General features: G+C 43.8%; 1 protein-coding gene across 1 annotated transcript; it reads left to right on the forward strand.

The window, feature by feature from the left end:
* Positions 1 to 526: 526 nt before the first annotated feature.
* On the forward strand, positions 527 to 17,320 carry LOC118832612 (mortality factor 4-like protein 1). The gene is made up of 2 exons (XM_036739915.1): positions 527 to 623; positions 13,653 to 17,320. Exon 2 carries the CDS (start codon positions 13,795 to 13,797, stop codon positions 15,217 to 15,219), a length of 1,425 nt encoding a protein of 474 aa, XP_036595810.1. The 5' UTR covers positions 527 to 623; positions 13,653 to 13,794; the 3' UTR covers positions 15,220 to 17,320.
* Positions 17,321 to 17,653: the final 333 nt, after the last annotated feature.

Here is a 17,653-nt window from a genome sequence, read left to right on the forward strand (position 1 = left end):
CAAAAGTTTAAATCTTATAGGTGGAGGCAACGTGTATATTTATAAATATATGTATGTATGTATGTATGTATATACATATATATAATTATGTATAAAATATAAAAAATATTCCAGTTGTTTTGGGGAAAGGGGGAAGCTCTCTAACTTTGGGGGGAGGTGACAGGAGAGTCATTAAGTAGGAGAAGGTGGCACATTAGCTGATCTTCAAAGGAAAGTGGGGGATTCAAAGAGTCAGAGAGGAGGAGAAAATGAATTTCAGGCAAGAGGATGGCGCTTTGTAAAGGCTTAAAGAAGGGAAAAGAAAAGTAGAGTGTTAAGAACTGCAACAAGGTAAATACGTCTAGATCTTAGAGTACACAAAGTCCAGTAAAATATGATTCCATTAGATACTTGGGTTTTATATGTTTACAAATGGTAACAAAAGGGAGTTGTTTCAGTTTGGTACTAGATGTACCAGTCAGCCCATGTAATCTTTTGAGTGTGAGGTTGCTACAATCAGAAACACACAGCAAGAATATCCTTCAGCAGCCGAGAGGAGATTGCAGCGGAGAGGTGGATGAGCTGAGGCAGGGAGACCACTGTAATGGACAAGAAGAGAAGAGATGAGGTTTGTGAATGGAGAGGTAAGAATGCAGGTCTGGGGTATGGTCCATGTAGTTATTGCGAAACTTGGCAACTGATTAGACATGGGAACTGAGGCAGCTTGAGGGCCCTGGGATAGAGAGATAAATCAGTTAGTGATCATGGAGGGAGAAAAGTATGTTCTGGCATAAACCTTTCAGGATGTTGTGATATACCTTATAGACACTGTATGCCATAGAAATAATATACTATTTGCATCAAAGGCAGTGACATCTGTCATCACAGACAGACACACAAATATATTGACTGAGAGATAGGTACATATATAAGAGCCAATTGTTAAATTTTCAGTCTGAGCAATTACACTTTAAAATTTGACAAATGCTGCAAACAGGGGTTTGATTTATTCTATGAGTTAGACATATGAGAGTGATGGAGATGTTATAACAAAATCAACATAAAAGTATATTGTATATATATATATATATATTTTTCAGAGAGCTGGTTTTTAAACATTCACCAGGAACCACTTGAATAAATAGACATTTACATAGATACATAGATAGAGTTATGGAAGTCATTGGATGGCAACTATGTGCCAGGTACTGTGCTAAGGGCTGAGTTAAAAAATACTAGTAAAAAACCCAGTTGCTGCCCCAAGTCAGCTTCTATTCATTTCAGTGTGATAAGAAACCAGAACTCAGTGAAATTTGTAAAACAACAGGTAGATAATGGTTTCCAAGTGGTAACTAGGAAATGACACAGAGCATTGCTTCTGGTGAGGTGTAAGCTCTCTTACCAGCTGAGGTCTTCCAGGATATAACTCAGGGTGACTGAAATGATGGTCCTGTCCCACACAGTGATAGGGAAGTTAGAAGAAGGAAGAATTTTAGGGGAAAATGGTTTCTTGTGAATCTTAGTTATGAACATATTGAATTTGGAAAATCCATTGCAACTAGTAGGCAGCATTTTTTCTCTTCTTCAGTCTTTTCCTTTCCTTTTGTAGGGAAGTGGAGGGATTTTCCCAGCATTGGGAAATCCTGTGTTGAGGAAAAATTGTGGTACCCTCTTGAACATGGTCTGAGAGGCAGATATAGTCCTAGTTAGAACAAGCCCCTTAAGGAAGACTGGTTTTTTTTTTAAACTCGCTTTTGTATTTGCAGGAAGGGCTTATTTATATTAGACCTACTGGCTGGTAAGTAGAAGAAGCACTAGCAGTAGTATTAGTATTAGTAGCAGCAGTAGTAGTAATAATAAATAGCAGCAGCATCAGTGATAATTATAATAGCTCTCATTTATATGGTTTTAGAACACTGATAAAGGCCAGGATAAACCCCAAGTCTGAAAGACTGAAGTTGAATGATAGCACTCACCTATCCTCAGAGATGGGATTAATTCAAATGCAGAAAGAGACATACCTTTCTAGACATGGCTAATGGGGGCATTAGTTTTGTGAACTATGCATGTTTGTGAGGAGAGGTTTTATTTTCATTTGGTTAAGTGGAGTGGGGAGAGGCAAAGCTGGAAGCACATATTATAAATGATTATATAATAATTAAAAACTAAACATTGTCTTTAAATCCTATGGCAAAGCCTTTGGAATCTTTGTCCTGTTCAGTTCAGACCTCGGAAGCCACAGCACAGGTAGGTGAGCATTTCCTCTGCCACTTTGCTGGCTGGGGCACAGAGAGGTTAAGCTATCTATCTCAGGTCACAGAGCCATTTTGCCAGAGTCAGGATGACAGGTATGGGCCCAAGCCAAGTCCTTCACCCCTTACACCAAAAGAATTTGGGTCCCATTTGTTTATGGACCCTGGAAACTCTTCTTTGAACTTTCCCCAGAACTCACTTTGAATTTTCTCACAGGTCTGGTTTCTGGAATTTGCCTGTGGCATCTACCCACCTCAGTAATCCTCTCATTGTAGCCAAGCCTGATCTCCCAATTCTCAGTTACCCCTAACCTAGCCCAGCTTTCTTTTGTTTGTTACCTCCAGATAACCTCCCCTCCCCCACTTCCCACCCTAGATCTTTTCTAGACCCCATTCTCTCTGGGTGGAAGTCCCTGGTATTCCCTGCCCTTATCTGTCACCTAACAGTCACCCCCAGACTACTTAGTCACTCCTAGATTCTTCACTCTTTTGGCCTGGAACCCTGAGGGTCTTCCCCTCCCAACTGTATTTTTTCCCCCGAGTTTTGATTAAAGGAGCCATCCCTGGATTAAGTTCTTAAAGTGGCCTATTCATTGAACTGGTGTTACCTCACTCAAAGTGAGAACCTGAAAAAACCTTAGCTTAAAAGGATCAGGTCCTCCCAATGCACCCTGGGCCATCTCCAGTCATCCTGGTGCAGATCAGGCCACTGGACACAGATGGCTCTGGAGGAGAAAGTGAGGCTGGTGACCTTGCACAGCCCTCCCTCACTCAGATCAAAGTCAACTGCAAGTCATGGCATCATTTCCCTGATGTCATGGTCTTCACTGAGAACAAAGGACAAACACAACAACCTAGATCCTTCCAACAATCTTTCTGTATATAAAATCCATCTTGCCTTGATTAAGGTGCTCAGATTCCTAAAGAGTAGTCTAGCCAATGGTTGAGATTCAGTCTAGCTAGCATTGCAGATTTTTAGCATCATGCCCACCCACTTTGGTGTTTTAATAAACCTTCTCTTTGGCTGAAAGAGGGCTTTGGTTGAATTCATTCTGGCAGGACCCACATGTTGTTATTTTGGGTGCCAGTACCTCTGAACCTCAATAAGTCTATGAACACAAGTCTTCCTGGCTTTGAGGCTGGCTCTCTCCCCATTATGCTAAACCACATCTCATTAAATTTTACTCATGGTCAGTCTTCATCCAATGAGACAGAATTTGTATTTTTTCACTAATTTTTTATGGCTGTTTTCTTACATAACCATAGAATCCCATGTATCCCTCCCCATCCTATATGACAAATACTTTTTGTTTTTAGAGAAGAAACAACATCAGCATAACTGGCTGATATATTGAGAGAGTCCAAAAACATGGGCAAAGTGTAACACCTGTTGGCCTCCCACCTCCACCAAGGGGTAGGTGGTGGGTATCTTCTCACACTGCCTCATTCCAGTTTGTCCTGCCTGAGCTTTATACTTTTGTTAGATTTATTCTTGATGTTTTGGTGTGTCATTCTTTCCTGTTAGAGTGTTATTACTGTGTATGTTGGGTTGGGTTTTTTTGGTGGTGGTGAGAACTCTGCTTCCTGTACAAATCATGTAGGATCTTTCCAGTGCTTCTCTGTATTCATCAGACTCATCATTTCTTACAGTGCAGTAGTATTCCATTACATTCATATACAACAATTATTTGGCCATTTCTTAATCAATAGTCATATGTTTGGTTTCCAGTTCTTAGTTATCATAACAGTGCTATGACTCCTGTCTCCTGAAAGGCATCTTAACTTTTCACCAGATCTTGATATACACCAGCACTACTCATACCAGACCAGGTTTGGGTGAACACCAAATATTATTTGTTAATACCTAGATAGTATATATACCTAGGTTTGCCCCCCTCCCGCACTCCCCAGGCTTAGAGCCTTTTCCAGGTCCTTGACCCTCTCCCCTCACAGGGTTCTAGCAGGTGTCTGCCGCTTAGGTCTCATGTCTTTTCCTGGGCCTTGAGCCTCTTCCCTCACAGAGGTCTAGTAAGTTCCCCCCACCTTTTCAAGCTTAGAACCTTTTCTAGGGTGTTGAGCCTCTGTTCTCCCAGGGTTCTGGAAGATTTCCTCCCCTGAAGCCTTGAGCCTTTTCCAGGGCCTTGCACCTGCTCCCCTAAGGAGATTCCAGTAGATTCCCCACCCATCAGACCTAGAGCATTTTCTTAGGCCTTGATCCTCTCCCCTCAGAAAGATCTAGCAGTTTTCCTCCCCTCAGGCCTGGAGCCTTTCCTTGGCCTTGAGCCTCTCCCATCACAGGGACCTACCATGTAGCCCCACCAAACCTGCTGCCCACCTCTGCTGCTGTCTCAGGCCTCATGCCTTCTCCAGAGCCTTGAGCTTCCCTCTTCATATGGTTCTAACTGGTTTCCTCCACTCTGTCCTCCCACCTCTTCCCAATCATCCCTACTCCCCCCTCACGGGGTTCTAGATGGTTTCTCACCTTGTTCCTTGGCCTTCCACCTAGGCTTTGCACCTCTCCATCAAAGGGTTCTAGGAGGATTCTCCTCCCTCAGACCTCATGCCTTCTCCAGAGCCTTGACCCTCTCCCTTCACATGGTTCTAACTGGTTTCCTCCACTCTATCCTCCCGCCTCTTCCCAAGGCTCCCCCTTTCCCCTCATGGGCTTCTAAAAGGTTTCTCCTCTTGTTCCTTAGCCTTCCACCCAGGCCTTGCTCCTCTCTCATCAAAGGGTTCTAGGAGGATTCTCCTCCTTCAGGCTTCATGAGTTTTGTAGAGCCTTGCACCTCTCCCTTCAGAGATTTCCACCAGATTTCCCCCATCCGGCCTACATAGCTATAGTTGAACTAGGGCAATGATCACAGGGCATAGATCCCTCCTGTTGAGTGCACACTAATAAAGTGCCTTGTAGTTGTCTTAATTTATATGTAACATTTAGACCAATCAATTCTTTTTAAAAATCCACTTTTACTTATTTTTTTACATTACCAGATTTCCCCTATTACTGTTTCCTTCCTCCTCCTAAAATGCTACTCCCTATAACAAAGAATCTTTAGAAGAGGGAGAAGGAAGAAGAGGAAGAAGAGGAGGAGGAGGAGGAGCAGCAGCAGCAGCAATCTTGCAAAGCTGATAAAAACATCCAAAAACATCAGCCCTTCCATATGTGGATACCCTCCCCACTTTAACAAGTGTGTCTTCTCATCTCATAGCTTTGGGGCTAAACTGGTTCTCTCAATGTCATGACTTTTATTGTTTATAGTTTTGCGGAAGTTGTTCTTTCCCTCCTCATTGTTGGATTTTATTCTGCTGGCTCTGTGCACTTTGTATCAGTTCATGTAAATCTTTCCATATCTCTTTGTATTTACCAGGCCCATTGTTTCTTACAGTGTACAAATATTCCATTTGATCGATGTGTGCCATTCTGCTTGGCTGTTTGCCAGTCTAGGGGCAACTATTTTGCTTCTACTAGAAGTACATTGCTATAAGTGCATTGCTTCCTCCCTGCTGCCCTCTTTTAAAGGCCATGTCCCCTGTAGGGAACAATAAGTTACTTTTGATTTTGGTATAGAGGTGCCTTGGTCTCAGAAGATTTGCCATTTGACATATCACTGTATGAATCCAGTCCTAAATTCTGTGACCCCAAGGGTTGGTTCTAGAAGGGATCATAAGATCTGGAGGTTGGAGGGTCCTTGGAAATCTCCTCCCAACTTCTCATTTGACAGATAAGAAAACTGAGGCACAGAGAAGGAGTGCCACTTGTCTATGTTCATACAGATAGCTAGTCCAAGAACCAAGATCCAAACCCAGTTTCACTGGCTCCAAAGCCTGTGCTCTCTCCATTACATTTCCCTGCCTCTCATGTTTATTTTCAGATCCTTGTTTACCACTTATATTTGCTTCCTTATTCCACAAACACTACAGGAATCTCAGAAATATACAAATACCCACTTCAACATTTTTCATTTTGTTTTTGTTCACATCTTTAAAAATAATATTTTACCCTATTGGGTACCACTTTGCCTTCTATATACTCCATATACTTCATTTCATGTATATTTCGTATACTTTTGTCTACTCTATTTCTACTCCAGCTTTTTCAGTGTCTCCAAAAGACATTCTGACTAGGGCCAATGGAAGTACAAACCATAATAGTACTTATTACCATTTCTCTTATGCACCCCCTACTCTCCTCTGATTACAACCATGGTGAAAGCCCTCATCTCCTAATACCAGGGCTATTCTCCTAGCCTGCTGGTTGCTCTTCCCACCTCAAGTATCTCCTGACCTTTGATTTCCAACTCTATCTCACCATCTCATAGTTTGGCTATTCCTTTTTTCCCTCACAGCAGAAAGAGTTCCCAGAGGTCATCTCATTTTACCCATACCAGACCAAGTACCCCTTCTATAACATTATTGATAAATGGTCATTGAGACCAAGATTTTTTTTCTGACATCACAGCCTAAATCTTTGTGTGTGTGTGTGTGTGTGTATGTGTGTGTGTGTGTGTGTGTGTTTGTGTAAGTAGGGGAGGTGGAGTGAAAAATTTCAAGCACAATTCTAACACTTGGTCCGGCATTTAGGTAATGAAAAGTGTGTTGGTCAATAGAAGGCTGGCCAGTAACATTATCCACAGCCCTTGAAGTCTGCTTTACCCAAACCATAAATCTCCCAGGGGTTGACACAATTCTGACTGATGCCCCAGGAGAGCCAGCTTTGCTTTGGGTATTCTAAATTCCACTGGCAGCAGAACCGTCAACAAAGATGATCAATTTAGAGATACAATAAATCTTGAACCATCATTTATTTCCAACTTACTGAACAACTTCTTTGTTTATGGGCTTCTAATATACACTTTATTCAGTGAGGAAAGGATGCACCTATACCTCCATACAATATCTTCCTGGTTCTGCTCACTTCACTTTGCATTTTAGCTAAAACTACCTATCTGTAAAGAAAACACAGGCATGAGGTTATCCAAAGCATTTCATGACAGAAGATGAATTTTTGAGGGAGGTCCCTAGGGAGTGCTACTCAACATGGCATGGGAGAAAGGGAGCACATCACAAGAACAGTGACACAGTTATGGAGAACCCAAGGAGATGATGAGGGATGATTGTTCACTTCTCTCAATTCTCACTTGTTTAAGGTTTTACTAAGGAATATGGGAATCAGAGACGGAAATCCAGCCCAGCCTCCTTATTTTAAAGATGTGGAAAAGGAAACCAAGAGAGAGGAAGTGACTTGTTTAACTTGCACAGAGCCAGGATTCCTGCCCAGGTCTTCTGGCTCCCAAGTTCATGCTTGATGCCACCCCTCCTCCCTACAACTCTCTTGACCTGATACAGTGTGTCATGCATTGGTAGTTACCTTGGCAGAGTTAAGATACCTATAAATTCTTGAAGACTTTGGCATTCAACTGAGCTTTTATTGTTCAATAGTTTTTCAGCTGTGCCCAACTCTTCGTGCCTACTTTTGGGGTTTTCTTGCCCTGTGGCATTTTTGTCCATGGAACCTTCCTTCTGCTGGAACCTTCCTTCTGCATGTAGGGTGAAAGGCTTGGAAATCTAATGTTGTAAGGGACCTTAGAGGTCAGCTATTATAACATTCTCCCTTTCCAAATGAGGGACTCCACTCTGAGATCCAGGTTGGTTAGGTTATTTTCCCTAGGTAACACAGTAGTACGTGGCAGAATCTGGATCCTCTGAACCTTTTGAAATCTACTCTACCAAAATCTTGGGTGCACGCCAAACTCTGTGCAGCATCTAGAGACTGTCTGGCACATAGTAGGTATTTAATAAATGCTTGTTGATTGATTCTTCTTCTTCTCTGTTGCAAATCCTAGGAGGGACTGGTTCCTACCCATCATGGTTCCCATCATGTCTCCCCTCACAATCAATTCCTCCTTGTTAGTGATAATCAGATCTAGACCTCCTAATTGGTTTCTTTAGCTTTTGTAGGATGAAATTATCATGAAAGCATGTCAAAAAGTTATTAGTCACTCTCCTTTCAGCAGAGAGATCCAGGAGATGTCTGTATATTTGAAGTTTCCCATCTCCACCGGGTCATGCTTCTCTGCCTGAATTGTGATCTTTCTCCTAAACACTTCATCTTCTTCACCTTTCTGTCCAGATGATCTGTAGTATACTCCATTGACAAAATCATTTCTGTTCCTCTCTCCATTGATCTTCATCTAATACTCTCTCCCCCTTCTGATTCCTGATTTTTTCCAGTGAACACCTTCTCAATATACAATGTTATTCTAAGCCCTTCTCTATATTTGTCTTCTTTTTGCATACAGTATGCTCATGCGGAGTATTTTAGTCATGGGTTTCATCTTACCAGATTGAGTGATACCTGTGTGGTCAAATTTCCTTACTTGTTTAAGGAATTCTAGTTTTTAATTATGGCCTAACTTTAAACATTTGTATATGGATGGTTGAGGCTATGGGTTTTATTGGTAGGCCTTTCCTTGGGTTTTATCTTCTGTGAACCTATATGTCCCCAATAGCTCTCCTTTACTGGTGTGGACTCTTTCTTCTGGTATCTAACCTAGTGGAGAAACATAGGTCCTTTCCCCCTCCCCCATTCCTTTCTCTGTGAAGCTCCTTTGGTTGCAAAGATAAATATGTTCTTACCAACCTCTACTATGTGCCTTCCATCTGTGGCCAGTATTCTGACATGGCAACATTTTAAGCTGTGGTCCAGAAATCCAAATTCTGCCTTCCAATCCTGTCTTCTTAACTATCCAACTCTCAAAACCACTTTTCTCTTCTGCCTCCTTTGTCTTCAGTGGGCAGCAGTGAGGGAAAATATCTCCTGTGTCCCTATGGTCTTTGGATTATTGCCCAAGACTTGGTTATCTTTTGAAATGTGTTATGGGCTCCTTCTGGCAGTATCATCATTTGTATCTCCTTGACTCTTCAAATGTAGGTAGCATCCACCCATCTTGATAAGTCTTGAGAGGCAGTAGATATCTGCTGAGCTGTCATCAGTATGACAGCTGCCTCAGTGTCCCACAGCAGGAAATCACCAACCACCAGCACTCATCTCTTCTCTTACTTACTAGGTGATTTTTTTCACCTGAAAACACCTATTGATCTCCTTTGTCATCCTAGGAGGATTTGGCAGGTACCTCCTCTGCCTCCAAGCATCCTGGTTTTAGGAAGCAACTTCAGCTGGTTTGTTGCCCCATGAGACCAGTTCTTCTTGGTTTTTATTCTGTTGCCTTTCTACTTGACATCCTCCTGATGCAGGTGAAGGTTCACATCTGCCTCCAAAAACCAACTTTCTAATTTCTTTTGGCTTGGAGTACTCCAGAGTCAGGAATGCCAGGACATGGGGTGACTGCATGGTTGATATGGCTGTTTCCTGGTCATCTGTATTTTTACAATGAATGTCACCTAAAAATGCAGCCCTGAGAAACTTCTGTGATCATGCCTATACCTCTAGACAAGATACAAAATGTTCACTGGGCAGACTGGCAGACATGTGCCGTTATTTACACTTTAGTGTAAGCAAGTTTCAGTCTATGTGTCCCTTCTTTCAGGAGAGTGGAATTCTAAATGTGCTGTCTCAACTGTGGAAAGAAAGTCTCTTTTCTCTAGGAAAGGAATTTTGGAGGACATGAGGAAGAAGGATTTTCTTTTTGGAGGGGTGAATTGACAATTAATTTGTGGAACGGTGAAACAGGTTAGGCACACCTGGTTCTTTGGGTGTTCACCTGGAAAGACCACATTGGCAGTGGGAAGTGAAGCTGCAATCCCACTTTAATAGGGCACAGAGGATATAGGGGAGAAAAGGTACAGAGACATGGGGTGAGAAGTAGTACAGAGGCAAAAGGTGGAGGGTCATGAGGCTGGGGATGGGGTGGTAAAGGAAGGCAGGCAACATGAGGAAGAGGATGGGGAGTGGAGAGGCACAGAGAATCACTCACAGATCATGGAATAGAACTCGTAGCACTTGGCAGCTTGGACCCGGGTGGAGATGGAAGACTGCTTGGGGTCTGGACTCTAAGGTCTCATTTTTCAAAAAGTTTTGATAGTGACAGACAGATGATTTAGTCTGAATTCTTATTTACGCTGAAGCCTTTCATTTGGCTCCTTTCTGCCTGTCTTCAAAGCGACTGAGTTGTCACATCATAAAACTGAATGAAAATATGCCTTGGAATGAGTCAGAATTTAATAGTAGAATCTGGATTTTGGTGGACATAAGATCAATCTCCCCATAAACTATTTTCTGGCCTAAACTTTTCCTATGCAGCAGTATTGCTGCTGGCCAGCAGATGCCAGTGAAAGCCTGTCTTATTTTCCTAAAAGACAAAAGTCCTCAACAAGAACAGTGTTTTTTAGGCACCTATTTCTTTTGAGGTCAAAGACTAGGTTCTGGGGGAAGGAAAACAATAATTCAATAGCCTATGCCTTCCAAAAGTTTAAATCTTATTGGTGGTGGCAACATGTGTGTGTGTATACATACATATACGTATACATAAATATATATGTATGTGTATGTATGCATGTATAAGTATAAAATATTAAGAAAATGTGAATTGTTTTGGGGAAAGGGGGAAGCTTTCTAACTTGGGGGGGGAAGGTGACGGTCAGGAGAGTCTTTAAGTAGGAGAAGCTGGCACATTAGCTGATCTTCAAAGGAAACTGGGGGATTTGAAGAGGCAGAAAGGAGGAGACAATGAATTTCAGGCAAGAGGATGGCCCTTTGTAAAGGCTTAAAGAAGGGAAAAGAAAAGTAGAGTGTTAAGAACTGCAACAAGGTAAATATGTCTAGATCTTAGAGTACACAAAGTCCAGTACAATGTGATTCCTTCAGATACTTGGGTTTTAGGTGTTTACAAATGCTAAAAAAAGGGAGTTGTTTCAGTTTGGTACTAAATGCACCAGTGAGCCCATGTAATTTTTTGAGTGTGGGTTTCAGCAGCTGAGAGGAGAGTGCAGCGGAGAGGTGGCTGAGTCGAGGCAGGGAGACCACTTAGGAGACCATTCTAATGGACAAGAAGAGAAGAGATGAGGTTTGTGAATGGAGAGGTAAGAATGCAGGTCTGAGGTATTGTCCATGTAGTTATTACAAAACTTGCAACTGATTAGATATGGGAGCTGAGGGAGCCTGAGGGCCCTGGAATAGATAGATACATGAGATAGTGATCATGGAGAGAGAAAAGTGTGTTCTGGCATAAACTTTTCAGGATGTTGCAATATCCCTTTTAGACACTGGATGTCACAGAAATAATATACTATTTGCATCAAAGGCAGTGACATCTGTCATCACAGAGATAAATACATTGACTGAGAGATAGATACATGTATAAGAGCCGATTGTTAAATTTTCAGCCTGAGTAATTGTACTTTAAAATTTGGCAAATGCTGCAAATATGGGCTTGATTTATTCTATGAATTAGACATATGAGAGTGATGGAGATAATAATACAAAATAAATGTAAAAGTATATTGTGTATATATTTTTTCAGAGAATTGGTTTTTAGGCATTGACCAGGACACACTTAAATAGACATTTTTCATTGATAGATAGATAGATGGATAGATAGAGTCATGGAAGTTATTGGATGCTAACTATGTGCCAGGTATCGTGCTAAGGGCTGAATTCAAAAAATACTAGTGAAAAAAAAGCAGTTGCTGCCCCCAGTAAACTTCTATTTATTCCAGTGAGATAAGAGGCCAGAACTCAGGGAAATTTGACAAACAGCCGATAGAGGATAGTTTCCAGGTGGTAACTAGGAAAAGAGGTGGAGCATTGGTTCTGGTGAAGTATAAGCTCTCCTACCAGCTGAGGTCTTCCGGGATGTAGCTCAGGGTGGCTGAAATGATGGTACCGACCCATACGGTGATGGAGAAGTTAGAAGAAGGAAGAATTTTAGGGGAATAATGGTTTCTTATGAATCTTAGTTATGAACATACTGAGTTTGAAATATCCATTTCAACTAGTAGGCAGCAATTTTTCTCTTCTTCAGCCTTGTTACAAATACACTTGGCGCAGAGATTTAGGTATCAAGGGCAATTTATTATTATTGAGGAATCCAAGGGAGTTGGGCTTACATTCCTGGCCAGGAGTGGACTCTGCCCTTCTTCATGAAGAGGGAGTATTGCCTACAAAAATGAGATCAGCCTTTTAGTGTTAGACGACACAAATTGATGCAGCATCAGCTCAGGACCTCCCTTCAGAGAACGGATTGGTCTGCTCCCTTAGGGTTTACAGTCTTCACTATATCCCCTCCACATGCAACTCCTTGGTATGTCCCTGCCCTCAACATGTTCAAAAATGGTGGAAAAACACTCCCTGTGAGTGAGTAAGGTAATATTCAATTAGCCAGTTAGGCATGCGTGGTAGCCATTTGATCCAGTTTTCTCTTCAACCCTGACCGTTATCTGGCTAGTTTAGGCCACTTTTCCTAACATCCTAGATCTGCTGTCTTTGCAAAATCCTGGCCTTGCCCCTCTCCCCTCACAGGTTTCTTGGAGGATCCCCAGACCAAAACCTAGAGCCTTTGAAACAGCCTTGAGCCTCGACACTCACAGAGTTCTACAGGTTCCTTCTCCACAGGCCTTGAGCATTTTACAGGGCCTTGAGCCTCTGTCCTCCTGGGTTCTAGGAAGTTCTTCCCCTTGGGCCACGAGCCTTCCCCTGGCCTTGCACCTCTCCTCTCACAGGGTTCCAGCTGGCTTCAGCCCCTTGAGTATCCTGTATTTTCCAGGGCCTTGCTCCTAAACAGGCTTATACAAGATTATCCACCCCAAAGCCTAGAGCCTTTGAAATGGCATTTAGACACCTCCTCATAGATTTCTAGCAGGTTTCCCCCACTCAAACCTCAAGCCTTTTCCAGGGCCCTGTTTGCCTCACATCCCAGAGTCTTAGCTCCTTTCCCCCTCCTTAGGCCATATGCCGCCTCCCTGGCTTTCTCCATTTTCCATCCCAACTTTCTAGCAGAATTCTGCCTCTCAGGCTGCATGCCTTTTCCTAAGCTTACTGCCTCTCCCCTAAAAGGGTTCAAGCACATCTACCCCCCTCGGACCTCAAGCCTCCTTCCAGGCCTTGAGACTCTTCCACTACGAGGATAGAGCAGATTTCCCCTCTCGCTTGTCCTGCCTGCTCCCAAGCCTCCCTCCTCTCCCCTCACAGTGGTCTTTCTCCAAAGACTGTCCTCCCTCAGGCCTCAGAGCTTTTTGGAAAGCCTTGAGACTCTCTCTTCCCAGGTTCCAGCACATATTGCAAACCTAGGGCCATGAGCCTCCTCCCTGGCCATGGCCCTCTCCACTCACAGAATTCCCGGTGGTTCCCTCTCCAGGGCCTAGAGCTTTGGAAAGGTCAGGGAGCCTCTCCACTCTCCAATTTCTGAAAGTTTCCTCCCCTTGGGCCAAGAACCTGGCCCTGCCCTGCAGCCTCTCTCTTTACAGGTTTCTAGGAGGATGCCCAGCCAGTCAGTTCGACAGTCCTTAGACCAGATGGTGTGAGAGCTGGCCTGCCCGCTGACCTGCTGAAGCCGCACTTCCAGACCAGGTGTTCCAGGCCCGAACCTGCCGATTTAATTGAGCCGTGATGTCGCTTTCCAAGTTCCAGAGGCGGATAGTCTTGGATTTTGCAGAGGGAGAGCCGGTACTGATCTTCCATGGCCTGAGGATGCTCCAGGGACGCTGTATCAGATTGACGATGGAAAACACAGAAGTGAAATACCTGGTACGTTACCCAAGTGGGACCGGGGTCGGCCAAGAGGTTAATGCCCAACCCCAGCAGGCCTCCCCTTCCAGTGGTGGGGCCTCAGCCCAGGAGCCTGAGAACGTAGCAAGATGCCCCAAGGCCAAGGGCAGCACTAGCCGAGCGGGCCCGAGCACCAGCAAAGCAGGCCCCAAAACTAGCAAAGCAGGCCTGAGCAGCCACAAAGCGGGTTCTGGCTCCAGCAGAGCAGGCCAGAGCACCAGCAGAACAGGCCCAAGCCCCACCCGTTCCAGCACTAACCGAGCAGGCACCAGCACCAGCCCAGGTGGCCAGAGCACCAGCCGCACCAACACCAGCACCAACGACCTAGGGGGCGCCATGGTTCAGGGGGCCTCCAGTGGAAGAAGCGGTAGCAGCGACTCTGTTTCCCAGGGAGCTGGGGGAGCCAGCACCAGTGACCCACAATTCCCTGCCTCCCAAGAAGCCTCCAGTGGCTGGGACTATGAATGGATCCCGAACAATCGGGTGCTCCGCTACTCTCCTAACCAGCTGAAGCATGATAGTGATGCCGCTATTCAGATGTCTGCCAGAACAGAACAGAGACAGGCTGCCTTCTCTAGTCCCAGACGCGCCTTCATCTGCAGTGTTAGCAATAAAGGCGACCACAGTGACCCAGGTGAAGGTAGCTCTTCCGAAACGACGCAGCCACCCGCCAAGCGGCCCCGAAGCCAAGGCAGGCCATGGGAATTGAGCAGCAGAAGTGATGCTGGGGATCCCCAAAAAGATTCCACAGGAGGATTTGAAGTCCAGGTCAACCTGCCCAAGTGCCTGAGATCCCTGCTCGTGCAAGACTGGGAGCTGGTGATCCTCGAGAAAAAGCTCTGCGACCTGCCAGCCAAAGTAAGCGTTGATGCCATCCTGTCTGAATACGCCATCTTCCCTATGAACTGCCGTACCAGGGATAAAAAGTATGCTGTCTGTGGCCTGGTGGATGTCCTCAAGGAATACTTCAATGCAATCCTCAGCACCCAGCTGCTTTATGATTTTGAGAGGCCACAATATGATGAGTTGGTGGTCAGCTACCCCTCTAGCCAGATGTGTGAGCTTTATGGAGGTGTGCACCTGCTGCGTCTCTTCCAGCAGTTGGGCCCTATGCTTTCCTGCACTTCTCTGGATGACAGCAGCTTGATGGTGCTGCTGAGCCATTTGGAAGATTTCCTGGAATATCTGGCCAGTGATCCTTATCTGCTGTTTATTGATGCCAAGGATTATGTGCTGGCCTCTGAGGAGCACCTGAAAGTAGTATAAAGGTATGGTGGTCTTGGCTCCTGCCAGATTAGCATTTCCTGGAGCCAATCTACTGAGTCTATCAGCCCATATCTTGCCAAAATGATCTCTTCCTTTAAATTTCCCCTTAACTACTTCCATGGAGGAAGCCTCTTCTCTCCTTTCAGAACAGTAATTTGCAGTAATGGACATAGAGACTGGGATGCCAAGTGGGAACATTCCCTGCCTGCCTAGATGACCACAAGGCCTGTTGTGTACTCTGCATCCTGATGGCTCCACACCTCAGCACTCAGGAACTGTGTTAATGCTCAGTAACGAAAAACCTTGATTGATGATTGTCAGTGCCAAAGATATTGTCACTTCAACAGGTTTCTCTTCCAAGTGCTTTGTCTCTATGCACCGATTACTGAACTGTTCTGATCTTTGCTATGTTGATTCCAATGCATAATTTGGTAATAAGAGAAAAACACTCATCAGTATTGAGTGATGTCTAAGAAATTTCCTCCATCAGAGGGCTGTCAAAAGGGTCAAAACTGAATTGATTTTGCTGCCCAAAGAAGGTATACATTTTTCATGTGGTTCTTTGCTTTTAAATCTCAGCACTTAGGACTTGTGATAATGCTCAGTGTCCAAAGACCTTTATTGCTGATTGTTGGTGCCAAAGAAGTCACCGCTTTAACAGGGGTGGGTGTGGGGTGGGTGTGTTGGGTTATCTGGTAAATGGGACTAGTTACCTGCCCCTTCTTGAAATGTGACTGTGTTCTTCCTCCATATGCTTTATCTCTATGCCCCAATGTCTAATGTTTGCTGTCTTGATTCCAATGCATAATTTGGTGATAAGAGAAAAACACTCATCTATACTGACAGACGTCTACAAAAGTTTCTCCTTCAAAGGGCTTTCAAAAATGCCCAAAATACATTGATTTTGCTTCACCAAAAAGGTATATATGGTTCTGTGCTTTTACACCTCAGCACTTAGTACCTATGTTAATGCTCAATGTCCAGTCTTGGACTGATTTGTTGATGCCAAAGATGTCACCACTTTCAAGGGTTGTGGATGTATTGGCTTATCTGGTATGTGGGGCTGGTTATCTGCCCCTTTTTGCAATGTGACTATGTTTTTCTCCATGCTCCAATGGCTGAACTGTTCTGTATTTTCTGTATTGATTGCAATATATAATTTGGTGATAAGAGAAAAACACTTATCTGTATTGAAAGATGTCTAGAAAGTTCCTCCTTGAGAACACTTCCAAAAGTGTCCAAAATGTATTGATTCTGCTGCCCCAAAAGGGTGTGTATGTGTGTGTGTCTGTGTCTGTGTGTGTCTGCGTGTGTGTGTCTGTGTGTCTAACATCTATATGTTTGGTTCTGTGCTTTTACATCTCAGCACTTATGATCTATGTTAATGCTCAGTGTCCAAAGCCCTGGACCAATTTGTTGGTGCCAAAGATGTCACCACCTTAACAGGGGGTGGGGGTGGGGGGTTGGGTTATCTGGTACATGGGACTAGTTATCTGTCCTTTCTTGAAATGTGAATATTCTGGCTTTCTAAATGCTTTGTCTCAATGCCACAATGACTTAACTGATCTGATGTTTTCTGTGTTGATTCCAATGAATAATTTGGTGATAAGAGAAAAACACTCATCTGTGTTGACAGATGTCTAGGAAAGTTTCTCCTTCAGAGGGCTTTCAAAAGTGTCCAAAATATATTGATTTTGCTGCCCCCAAAAGTATACATATTTTTATGGTTCTGTGCTTTTAAATCTCAGCACTTAGGACCTATGTTAATGCTCAGTGTCCAAAGTCCTGGACTGATCATTAATTGTTGGTGCCAAAGATGTCACCACATTAATGGGGGGTGGGGGTTGAGTTATCTGGTACATGGGACTAGTTATTTGCCCCTTCTTGAAATGTGAATATTCTCGCCTTCTACATGCTTTATCTCAATGCCTCAATTACTGAATTGATGTTTATTATGTTGATTCCAATACACATTTAGATGATAAGAAAAAAATTATATTCTGTATTGACAAATGTCTAGGAAAGTTCCTCCTTCAGAGGTCTTTCACAGATGTTGAAAACATATTGATTTTGTTGCAAAATAAAAAATGTGTGTGTACTTTAATTGTTCTCTGAGTTCCAGCAGACCCCAGAGATCCACCTAGCTATGAAATCAATTAAGAGTGAGCTTTGCCTTTAAACTGGTGTTGATACATTCTGACCCCATAAGAATTGGACCTCCCAGAAAGGGGATGGACTCAAAAATGAGGTGGGATGGGCATGTCCCTGTTTCTTTAATCACACCAGGTCACTGTAGAGATCCCCAGGGCCTCTTGGCCTGGGGCCAAGGGCCTCAGGGCCCTTACAAGCTCTTGGACCAAGGTTTCTTCTGATGCCAACTATGTGGAGAAGTAGTTAATCTGGGCATTTCTTCTTAGGAAGGTGGGGAGGTCTC

Source organism: Trichosurus vulpecula, chromosome X (genome assembly GCF_011100635.1).
Source record: "Trichosurus vulpecula isolate mTriVul1 chromosome X, mTriVul1.pri, whole genome shotgun sequence".
Classification (NCBI taxonomy): domain Eukaryota; kingdom Metazoa; phylum Chordata; class Mammalia; order Diprotodontia; family Phalangeridae; genus Trichosurus; species Trichosurus vulpecula.